Below are 12,015 nucleotides of genomic sequence, written 5' to 3'. Positions count from 1 at the left end.
GCGAGAGAGAGAGAGAAAGATGGTTCTCGCATGTGATGTACCTACACTCTAAGTTTTGTCTCTGACTCGGCTGTTTTCTTTATCGTGAGAATGCTAATATGTTAGTGTGTCTATTCATTCTTTTGTCTGAAAATACCCGAGGTTGGAATTCTGCATATAATGCTGTAATGATCACGTGCTGCTTGTAGTCTACAGTGGAGAAAAAAAGGGAAAGGGTGACGATGATTTTATTTTTTTTTTTTTCTGTTTGCTTTCTGTTTTGTGCGTGGGGGGTGAGGGGGGAGAGGAGGGGGTAAGAGATTGAAAAAAAGAAAAAGAAAAAGAGGGGCAAATCATATTAATCATCATCATTTATTCATCAGAGTTTGGATTATCTTGATTTACACGTTTTATTCATCTTATTCAAGGTTAGATACATCTACTCTGCACATATTACCACTACTATCATCATCTACACTCATTCTCTTATAGTTCTGCAATATGTCATTTGTCGGTGGAGGATCAGAATGTGCTGTTAACAATAACGTTGTTTCTCAGTTAAACAAACACACTCAACAGGACCGATCTTTACAACAACAAGCTTCTCAACAACCTCCACTTGGTGGAGTCATTCAAAACCAAGGCTTCAAAAGGGATAATCTAATCAATGCTAGAGACAGACAGAATTTGGAACACTTTATGAATAATGCCGCTCCCCAAGGTTCATCATTTCAGTTTCAACAAATGAGACACGAATTGAACCATGTGCAGCAACAGCATCCATCAGCTCAACATCAGCAAAACAACAACTGGTCACAAGATTTCAAACAACAGTCTCACTCGCCAGCACCACAAGTTGCGTCACCAATGATCAAAAATGCTGCACCAGTTAACACTCAATGGGCTAATGAGTTTCAAACGGCGCCGCAACAGCCACAAACACTACAACAGCATCAGAACCAACAGCAATACAACCAGCCTTTTTCAAGATATGGTGGGGGCGGTGCGTCAATGATGTCTTATCGTCCAATGATGAGCAGCTCTATGGGTATGTCTGCGTACCAACAACAACAACNCAACAACAACAACAACAACCACAGCAAATGCAGAGACAAGACCAAAAGCAAGATACTGAGCAGCAAGTTGATTGGGATGACCAGTTTAAAAAGATTGAAGAGCTCTCGGAACAAGCCAAGGAGACTGAAGCTGAGGCTAAAGTTGCTGATGACAAAGATGACATAATAATTGACGATAAATATCAAGCCACTTTCCAAGAAGTTTGGGATAGTCTCAATTCGGAGTCATTTGAAAATGATTTTATTGAACGTCAATATGAAGATTTCAAAAACACTCAAGGCGAAACGTATCCGCCCGATATGAATCTATGGGAGAGAGATTTTGCTAAATATGCTTCAACAAGAGCCCATTTTGGTGATTACAAGTTTGAAGATAGTAAAGATAATCAATTTATGGATTTGCCAGCAGATCAAGATCCATACCACATTGGTATTGAGTTGATGGAGAATGGTGCCAAGTTATCTGAAGCTGCTTTGGCTTTTGAGGCTGCTATTCAAAAAGATCAAAATCATGTTGATGCATGGTTGAAGTTGGGTGAAGTACAAACGCAGAATGAAAAGGAAATTGCTGGTATAACTGCATTGGAAAAGTGTCTTGAATTGCATCCGGAAAATTCAGAGGCATTGATGAACTTGGCAATATCCTACATCAATGAAGGTTATGATAATGCTGCTTTTGCAACATTGGAAAGATGGATTTCAACAAAATACCCACAAATTGCCGAACAAGCAAGGAGAGAAAATCCTGAATTGACCGATGAAGATCGTTTTTCATTAAACAAACGTGTTACTGACCTCTTTTTGAAAGCGGCCCAGTTATCACCCGATGGGGCTAGTATGGATGCCGATGTGCAAATGGGATTGGGTGTATTGTTTTACGCCAATGAAGATTTCGACAAGACCATTGATTGTTTCAAAGCTGCATTATCCATAAGACCAAACGATCCAATCTTGTGGAATAGATTGGGTGCTTCTTTAGCAAATTCCAACCGTTCAGAGGAAGCAGTCGATGCGTATTTCAAGGCATTGCAATTGAAACCTACATTTGTACGAGCAAGATACAATTTGGGAGTTTCTTGTATAAATATCGGGTGCTATAAAGAGGCTGCTGAACATCTTTTGTCGGGATTGTCAATGCACCAAGTTGAAGGAGTCGATTCTGGATCCTCGTCATTGAACCATAATCAGTCAACAGCATTGACTGAGACTTTGAAAAGAGCATTTATTTCAATGGAGAGAAGAGACTTGGTAGAATTGGTTAAACCTAATATGGATTTGAATCAGTTCAGAGGAGAATTCAACTTCTAGGTGGGGTGTGAGGGGTTGTACATACGTATGAGGTAAATATATATATACATATATTAATGATAATGATATTTAGGGAAAAATGTGCATATGTTGTAAGAAGAAATGATGTAAATCTCTATAGAGTAGAATCTATTGTCTTTGTATATTGTATTGATTAGTCATTTTGTTCATAAGTCCATTTTATTTTTTGCTCTCTCTGTTTGGTCAAGAACGAAAAAAAAAAAAAAAAAAAAATTTGCAATAAAAGGTTTTTATGGTAACGAAACTGTAAAATTGATAAGAGGAGTGGCAACACAGTACATTACAGACTGTTCATTATAAACCATGAGTTTTCCTATCTTACCATTCATTCTATCACCAGAGGATGCACAACTTGAAAACTTGAGTATCACAGGTCAAGTTTTGTTTGCGTATGACTCACTCAAGTTGAGCAAGCATTGGATACAACAATTTTCACCACATTTGTCGGTATTTGTCCAAGTTGGCAAAGAGGTAAGTGTCGATCAAATTACTGAGTTGTTGAATTTGGGAGTGGAGAAAGTTTTCATTCGCGACGAGTCACAGTACAAGTCAGTTGTGGAGGCTGGTTTACCTGAAGATAGGTTTGCCAGTACACTTGCCTCATCTAAGCTGTCTTTGATTGTTGATGCAGAATTGGACGATTTGAAGAAACACAACGATGACGAGAATAGGGATATCTATTTTGACTTTTCCAGTGCATCTGCCCCAACTCAAGATAAAGTTGATGAATTGGCTAAATTGGGATACACCATCATCGTACCATCTAGTTCCCTCACCACTGCCAAACACGAGTCCAACAAGATATCAATCTCCTCCGCGTTCGTCAATACTTTAGTCACTGACAGACCAGATGGATTGTTTACTACGTTAATCACATCTCCCGCTCCCCAATACACAGCATTGGGTATTGTCTATTCATCTAAGGAATCCATAATTGCTGCCATTGATGAGAAAGTTGGTGTTTACCAATCGAGAAAGAGAACTCATGAATTATGGTACAAGGGCAAAACTAGTGGCGCCACTCAAACATTACTACAAGTTTCCAAAGATTGTGATTCCGATGTGGTTAAATTTGTGGTTGAGAATCGTAAAGGGTATGGCTTTTGTCACAAATCGACCAAGTATACGTGTTTTGGTGACGATTTGCAACGCGACAATGGACACGGTTTGTCGAAATTGGATGCCACTTTACAAGATCGATTTGAAAATGCTCCTGAGGGATCATATTCTAAACGGTTGTTTAATGATGAATCGTTGTTGATTGCTAAATTAAAGGAAGAATTGGATGAATTGATTGATGCCAAAGGTGACAAGAACGAAGTCGCTTGGGAAGCGGCAGATTTGTTGTATTTTGTAATGTGTTGGTGTGTTAAAAACGGCGTTTCCTTGAGTGACGTTGAAAAGAACCTTGATGTGAAATCATTGAAGGTGACTAGAAGAAAAGGCGATGCCAAGCCTGCATACTTGGAGAAGGAACAAAAGAAGAATGACAAGAAAGTTGCTGCACAACCAGAACAAAAGCTACCACAGAATGATGATTATCAATTGGAGGTGATCGATGCTGGTGATTTATCCTCCCCAGGTATCGCCAAGGCTATGGCTAGACCAGCACAAAAAACATCTGAAATCATGAAGTTAGTATTACCCATCATTGAAAACGTTAAATCAAATGGGGATAAAGCATTGTTGGAATTGACGGCAAAATTCGACGGAGTAACTTTGGACGCACCAGTACTCTCATCCCCATTCCCCGAATCACTCATGAACATCTCTCAGGAAATGAAGGACGCTATTGACTTGTCAATGGCAAACATTGAAAAATTCCATGCTGCTCAATTGCCCAAGGATGCTGTAATGACTGTTGAGACAGCACCAGGTGTATACTGCTCCAGATTCGCCAAACCAATTGAAAATGTTGGACTTTATGTTCCGGGAGGTACCGCAGTCTTGCCTTCAACGGCAATGATGTTGGGTGTGCCGGCAAAAGTGGCTGGTTGTAAAAACATTGTCATTGCATCTCCACCTTCCAGAAGCACAGGTCAATTGACTCCCGAAGTTGTTTACGTTGCTCACAAGTTGGGGGCTTCTTGTATTGTCATGGCTGGTGGGGCACAGGCTATAACTGCATTGGCATACGGTACTGAATCTGTGATCAAATGTGATAAGATTTTGGGTCCTGGTAATCAATTTGTTACTGCTGCCAAGATGTATGTACAGAATGACACACAAGCATTGTGCTCAATTGACATGCCAGCTGGTCCTAGTGAAGTGTTGGTCATTGCTGATGAGGACGCTGATGCTGATTTCGTAGCTAGCGATTTACTTTCACAAGCTGAACATGGTATTGATTCTCAAGTTATCTTGATTGGAGTTGGATTGTCATCATCTAAATTGCAGGAATTTCAACAAGCAGTGACTAAACAAGCTCTGGTGTTGCCAAGAAAGGAAATAGTTGCCAAATGTTTATCTCACTCATACATCTTACTCGCCAAATCATACAAGGACGCCTTTGACTTGTCCAATCAATACGCACCAGAACATTTGATCTTACAAATCAATAAAGCATCGTCATTTGTCCCCGATTACATTGAGAATGCCGGTTCGGTGTTTGTTGGTGCATTGTCACCAGAATCATGTGGTGATTATTCAAGTGGAACAAATCACACTTTGCCAACCTATGGATACGCTAGACAATATTCGGGAGTCAATACGGCCACATTCCAGAAATTCATTACTTCGCAAGATGTGACTGAACAAGGATTGAAAAGTATCGGGAAGGCCGTCATGACTTTGGCAGCGGTTGAAGGATTGGAAGCTCATAGAAGAGCAGTCGAGGTGAGAATGGAGAAGTTGGGACTCCTCTAAACAAAAAAAGATCCTCGTAATAGAGCGGTAAAGCTATATGTTATGTATATATATATATATTTAATTGATTCTCTTCTATTGAAAATACAACGATTACATAAAATTATGGAGCAAAGACTTTGTCCCCTTCCTTTCTCTACAAACATCACCAACTAAGTTCTCCATTGTTTGTACCACTAGCACAATCAAGCGACAGGCAAATCCCCTCCAATTGTTCAAGATCCTTATTCTTCTTCAGACCAGGAATAACAGCAGGATCAATACTCCTTCCACCATTCTGCAGTTTCTCCAACTCCAAATGCTTGATAACGGCATCACGCACCAACTTCTGATAATACAAGACCCCATTCTCCTTCACAGGATGCAAGTAACCCGAACTGTAAACCCCTTCGTTCAAGTTTTGCTGCGTCAATTGACACAAGTTGAAATCCTCCAATTCAACTTGTTGCAAAAATTCCACAAATTCATTCTTGGTCTCTTCATCTATACCCTTTTTGGTGTAGATGTCGTATTGTAATGTTGTCTTTGTGGCGGAGATGGGCAAGACTCGGATCGAGTACCATGCGGGAGAGTAACAGTTGACTCCGTTGTTGGGGAACAAGTAAACCCATAATCCGTCAAATTCACCACCCTTGTTGGCAGAAGTTTTCTTTTGAGGTGGTGGGGCAGCTGATGCAGTGGACTCTTTTGGTGATTGCTTTTTCCCAAACCCAAACCACGAAGAAGAAGAAGAAGATGATGATGATGATGAGGAACTCTCCTTTGATGCTTCAACCTCTTCTTTCTCCTTCTTGGACTGCGTATTTTCTCCATCTCGAACAATTGTTGCATAATGACGACAGTATCTATTCTTTGGCACAACCTTGTACGTCTCCATCTTGAAGGCAGAATTCAATCCCGGATGAGCAACTGGACAATGATAGCATTCCTGGTACCCATCCATCAACGTTTTCCAATTGAAATCACCGTGTAATTCATAACTCATGTGGTACTCGTAATCATTAAAATCAAATTCCAGCAATTCTTGAGACAATCCATCAAACCAAGCATCAAATGGAACCACATCATCGCCACTGTTGAAATTGACAAAAACTAATCCTTGCTTCGTAACGTGAATCTTGATGGGATACAATGAATTCTCCGACTTGTCAAATCCTTCAACTTGGTCAAATTGCGGAGCATTGGATAATTTCCCTTGTGAGTTGTAACTCCATCCATGATACTTACAAGTCAAGACTGTGCTTGTACCAGACTGTTTTTGCACCACAGGGAAAGCACGATGGCGGCATACGTTATGAAATGCCTTCAATTCACCATCAGTGTCACCACCTCTCGATTTGATGATAAAGAATTTGATCCCGGCAACTTGAAATGAGTAGTAGTCGCCTGGTTTAGTGAATCTTGAGCTATGGGTGCAGAATAGCCACGAGTTATGGAATATGGCCCGTTTCTCCAAGTTGAAGATGTTTTCATTGAACCACCAACTTGCAGGTAATGTGTGTTCACCGGCTAATAAAGGAGGTGCAGTGGTGGCAGTAGCACCAGCACCAGCAGCAATACCGGCGGTATCTTGTGTTGGGATCGTTGAGTCTAATTGAGGAGGAACAAGTTGAGTCCTGGAAGCAACTTGAGCTGGAGTCATGCTTTTGATATTTGAAGTTGAGTGGTAGTAGGTTATTTGTAGGAGAGACGTTTTGTCAAGTGAACTGCAAGGAAGAAGGGTACTGAAAAGGTATTTATATACTAGTAATTTGCAACAAGCATGTTGGAGTAAGTTTAAGGAAATTCTTTTGATAAATTACAATAGCCTTCTTTTGATTTTGGATAGATATACCCTAATTGGTTAAAGTAATGCATTCTGATGTGTGCTTATCAGTTAAAACAGCCAATATTTACAAAAAAGCAAAAAAGCAAAAAAAAAAAATACGTTAATTCCCAAATTTTGCAACTTTAAAGATCTCGGATCTTTTTGGAAACATTGTATCCCCTCAATTCCTTTCCGTCACCTCATTGTTTGAGATCCAAATTGCAAGAGGCTATCATTGATTGATAGACGCTTGATACTACGACTGACACAACGGTTGCTCATTTCTAAAAATAAGCTACTACAGTGTTGTATATTACGATATAGTTTTAAAGTGATGCTTTATCTTGCATACAACCACAGCTAGTTCCCGTGAAAAGTAACAACTACTCAAAAGAGCACTCAATCAGACGACACGATTCGGGGGCCCTTTGCTCTCCTTCTCAGATCATTCATGGTGGGGTTGCGGTTATTGAGCACTTCCCCATACATTTTGGTTCTCTATGGATTCCGGTGTCTTTGTGTTCGATGCTTATCTCGCCCTCAACAAAAGGCGCAACAGCGCAACTCACATACATAATGGTAAAGAGATAAGCAGTACAACCTCGCCAACTCCACTCCACCAAGCAAAAGTCGTGTTATCTAAGCGGCGGTTACTTGAAACCCGCACGAAGTACATGTCGTTTTGGGTAATAGATTTTACTATTGTCAATATTTGCTCTGTAGCTTTCGCATTTGCGCTCCCCTATTTGCAACTGTTCAATTCCTCGTGTAAATCCCACACAACTGAGTTCGTGTTCCTTCAATTAGCCTATATTATAGTTAGTTACACTCTATTAACACAATATATTACATGTGCGTTTGTTTCAACCAACGACATCCCAGTTGTTGCTCCTCCCTTGGCTCGTTTCCATCTCCTCTAGTCATATTCCTTCACAAGCTTTCAAATCCTTCAAATACCGCAATAATCGAACAATCTCTTTTCCCAACCCATTGTCAATTGTAGGAGCCAAAAACGTATCCAAAGTTAAATTGATATCAGGGATAATTCTTGGAAATGCATAACAATCAGTCAATTCATTCATCAAATCAGCATTTCGATAACCAGTTTCTCCGGAATACTCAATGTTTCTAGCAACAACTGCATTTTCAACAAGAGAATTAACTGTAATCAATGCTTTTGTCAAGCAGGAGGACAAAATCGAATGCTCGGGTGATTCTTTCGGGAATTTCCCAGTTTCAGAAGCCAATGCAACCACAATTCTAACAAAGTTCCCCAATATCAACTCTCGATTGTACAAAATCCAGTATAATGTGACCTTGTCTGAAAGAGTTTGCAAATCATTGATTGGTGCCATGTCAATTATCAATTTAACGCCAAAAAGCATTTGGGAAATCGTGGGCGCTCTGAGAAAGATAAACTTTGAAAACTCAAAACTATTGGCATCAAATGGGATGATACTCATCAACAGCTGGAATGCCCTGGTTAACAAGACACCATGCTTGAGGTCCTTGGCACCTTCACCTAAATACAAGTTGATCAACTTCTTAGTATGTTCGTGGTCTTGTTGCGACACAACAAAACTATTGACATAGCTCGTAGTCATTCCCAAATTCAAACTTCCCGTCATGATCGCATGCAATAAAGACCTGTTGTAAGGTTCTCTCACCAACAATTTTGTGAACGCATCAATTGCAAATGAGAAATACGAATGAGTGTCTAAATTGCATCTTGGAATCGTCCACACCTGCTTAATTTTAGGTCCAAAACTGGTAATCAACACGTAAGCAAGGAAGGCTTCTTCTAACGATTGCAATTGCACAAAGTAGGAGATGTTATCCAACATCAAAAGACAGTCCTTGAGTAAGCACAACCTCTTCCTACTAAACATAAACTTGTCTCGGTGCATGGCAATGTTCTTGACTATTGAGAATAGCAATCCCCGAAACAAACCATTATTGGCCAACACTTCCTTATTGAATTCAGAAAATGAGATATTTCTCAAGATCATAGTGATTGTAATCAATTCATCAATGAGAAAGACTTGATCATTAGTAGCACTCTTGGTTTGCAATTTACTAAAATGGTTCCTATTCTCAAATTTGAAATTCTGCAACGCAGTTGAGTAATCATCAATGTGAAACTCCTTGGGCTCATCTGATACTGAGGAGGACGACGAGGACGACGAGGATGGTGGTGGCGGTGATGACTGAGTGGATTGAGGTGACCCTGCGTTATCGCCTTCAACAAAATCAAACAATGTATTAATTTGATCTTCATCCTCATCTTCTTCACACATCAACTCACCAGTCAAAGAATTGACAACGTACAGAATATCTTCACCCTTGGCCCCACCACCAACGTATTTGTTGAACACGTCATCAATGGTACTATGGGTATTCAATTTCGTTACATCCTCTTCAACAACATCCCTCTTTGAAGACAGGCCATGGACTACCTTGTGCAAAACCTCTTTACCCAATTTACACAATGAATCCAACAATTCAATACAATCATTTATTGCAAATGTGTAATTGGCATCAGAGGTGGTCACCAACAAGGTGTTCAACGCATTCACCACTTCTGAGCTTTGAATACCTTGATCGCTTTTGATTGCCATGCACAATGCTTGCAAGTTTATTGTGCCCAATTCTGGCGCAAATAAATATATTGGCTTTGTCGCTTCAATTTCACCGGAAAGCATTGAAAGTTCTTTCATGTGATGATTTCCATGAGTATCAATGATTCTCTTGAAAGGCACGTAGTTTCGTAAAACGTTTGCTTCCTCTTTGCTAATCTCTTTCTTGATATTCGCAGCGGCAGCGGCAGCGGCAGTGGCAGTGGAAGTGGCAGTGGCAGTGGAAGGTTGTGAAGGCTGTCTGGTAGCAGATTGTGGCGGCTGTTGTTGCTGTTGAAACAGAGGATGTCTCGACTGTTGGCCGAAAGATTGCTGCCCTGCTGGAAATGGAGTAGACGGTGGCTGCTGTTGCTGTTGCTGTTGCTGTTGCAGGAGCTGTTGCTGTTGCTGAAGCTGATACTGTCTCTGTTGTTGCTGCTTTTGACGTTGCTGTTGTGATTGTATTTGCTGCTGCTGTTGTTGCTGTTGCCCCGGAAATTGAGCCCCTGCCAATTGAGAGCCTTGGCTCTGTTGCGCAGGTGAAAATTGTTTAGGAAATTGCTGTTGCGAAGGCTGTTGTTGTTGAGGTAATGGTTGCTGTGGAAACTGAGGGGTTGGCTTTGAATGTACTTGAGGAGTGTTGTGTTGTGAACCAAATTGAGGTGTAGTTTGTTGACCCTGTGGTGGCTGCTGTTGCTTGAACTGTTGATTCTGGACATACGGCGAGTTTACCTGTGGAGAATTATTGTTCGACAAGTTACTAGTTCTTGACATCTTACGTTGTTGCGGCGTAGGCGCGTTACTGGCTTTTGGACTTTGTTGGGTGCCTACTCCCATCACTGGGGTAGGGCCACCAACCACATTTGGTGAAAATGATGGAGTGAACTGAGGTTGAGTTTGAGGCAGTTGCTGACTAAACTGTTGCTGTTGCTGCTGTAATTGTTGTTGATACTTTTGAATGATTTGACTTTGAAATTGGGTCTTTCGTTGCAGAAGATCTCTTTGTCCAGCCGGAGTAGCGTAATATTCCTCATATGGTAATATGTACGTGGTATAGCAAGCACACACTTCTCTGTCCAAGCTTTCCTTTACACCGGGTTCCTGCAAATTTGCTCCCGCGTAAAGACCCATCTTCATTCCAATCAATGCCCATGGATTACGCTGCTGTTGCTGAAAATCAATATTTACAAACCTCTTCAATTGTTGATGGCCACCCAACTTTGAACACAACAAGAAAAACATAAAGAGACTTACGCGCTTGTTGTTGATGAAGATTGGTTGTGGAATTGGAGTTCCGCGACGATTCATGAAGTCAGACAAAAGTGCATGGAAAGTTTCAGAACTTATCTGTGTGCTTATTGAAGCCTTCTGTTGCATCCTCTGCTGCTGCTGCTGTGGCTGTTGCTGCAACGGAGTTGCTTGCTGTTGGAATGCTTGATTTTGTGCCATTGGAAATTGCTGCAGCTGTTGTGGCACATTTTGCTGTGGCATACGAGGCGTTTGTTGTTGCGATTGGTGCGGGAATGCCTGAAAGTTAGCATTATTACTCATGTTCCCCATGGCTGGTGTGCCTTGCATAGGTCCCGGTGTCGGTACTTGAGAGCCATGAGGAGATACATGACGTGACAAATCAGTCTGAAGCAGATATTGAGTTGGTGTTGGATTTTGAGGCAGGGTCTGAATTTGTGCTGGACCTTGTGACTGTGCTTGTGCTTGCGCCTGTGCTTGTGCTTGCATTTTCTGTCTATGTATTTGTTGCTTCATTTTCAAAAGCATCTCCTGTTTATTCTGGTTCATTTGTTGAGATGCTTGTCTCTGATACATCGAATTCAAGTCCTGAGATCCCAGAAATTGCTGCGGAATTTGTTGCTGGGTAGGAAAGTTCTGTGCAGGTACTTGCTGTGTCATATTACCTGAGCGCATCTGTGGTGTGTTTGATTGCAGTCCTGGCCCTGGGAATTGCATAGTCAGTGGCAGTTGTGTTTGCTGCTGAAAAAAATGTGCCTGGGGTTGTTGTTGAAATTGTTGAGTTTGATGTGGTTGTGGTCGCGGTTGTTGCTGTGACTGCGGTTGTGGTTGTGGTTGTGGTGGCGGTGGTTGCAGTTGTTGCTGCTGGGATGCTTCTGGAGCTTGCTGCTGGAGCTGCTGACCCTGGCTGGTTGCCTGACCCTGGTTTTGGTCAAAAATAGAATTCAAAAAGTCATCTCCCGAGTTATCCATAAAGCTTGGGTCGCTGAGCCAGTTTGGGTCTGCCATTACTATTCGGTTCTATTTGTAATCTTGTCGATGGAACACTGAATAACGAAGTAACCTCTTGTGTGTTTATATGCCATGTAGTTGTAAA

General features: G+C 41.2%; 4 protein-coding genes across 4 annotated transcripts; 2 read left to right on the top strand and 2 right to left on the bottom strand. All coding sequences in view use genetic code 12, as the record gives it.

Annotated features, from left to right (window-relative positions):
* Positions 1-480: 480 nt before the first annotated feature.
* PEX5 (Pex5p) lies at positions 481-2,363 on the top strand (the record flags this gene model as incomplete). Its single annotated transcript, XM_051751425.1, has 2 exons — positions 481-1,027; positions 1,123-2,363. The coding sequence occupies 2 exons, from the start codon at positions 481-483 to the stop codon at positions 2,361-2,363; spliced, it is 1,788 nt and encodes a 595-aa protein (XP_051609395.1).
* Positions 2,364-2,687: 324 nt separating this feature from the next.
* On the top strand, positions 2,688-5,249 carry HIS4 (trifunctional histidinol dehydrogenase/phosphoribosyl-AMP cyclohydrolase/phosphoribosyl-ATP diphosphatase; the record flags this gene model as incomplete). The annotated part of the gene is made up of 1 exon (XM_051751424.1): positions 2,688-5,249. The coding sequence occupies one exon, from the start codon at positions 2,688-2,690 to the stop codon at positions 5,247-5,249; it is 2,562 nt and encodes an 853-aa protein (XP_051609394.1).
* A 145-nt stretch (positions 5,250-5,394) lies between these two features.
* Positions 5,395-6,891, bottom strand: KGF57_002141 (uncharacterized protein; the record flags this gene model as incomplete). The annotated part of the gene is made up of 1 exon (XM_051751423.1): positions 5,395-6,891. The coding sequence occupies one exon, from the start codon at positions 6,889-6,891 to the stop codon at positions 5,395-5,397; it is 1,497 nt and encodes a 498-aa protein (XP_051609393.1).
* Positions 6,892-7,976: 1,085 nt separating this feature from the next.
* Positions 7,977-11,927, bottom strand: SWI1 (Swi1p; the record flags this gene model as incomplete). Its single annotated transcript, XM_051751422.1, has 1 exon — positions 7,977-11,927. One exon carries the CDS (start codon positions 11,925-11,927, stop codon positions 7,977-7,979), a length of 3,951 nt encoding a protein of 1,316 aa, XP_051609392.1.
* Between the last annotated feature and the right edge of the window lie 88 nt (positions 11,928-12,015).

Source organism: Candida theae, assembly GCF_024610275.1.
Source record: "Candida theae strain CBS 12239 chromosome Unknown scaffold35, whole genome shotgun sequence".
In the NCBI taxonomy this organism is placed as follows: Eukaryota; Fungi; Ascomycota; class Pichiomycetes; order Serinales; family Debaryomycetaceae; genus Lodderomyces; species Lodderomyces theae.
The sequence above is the reverse complement of the archived record's forward strand: the minus strand, read 5'-3'. Positions and strand labels throughout refer to the sequence as shown.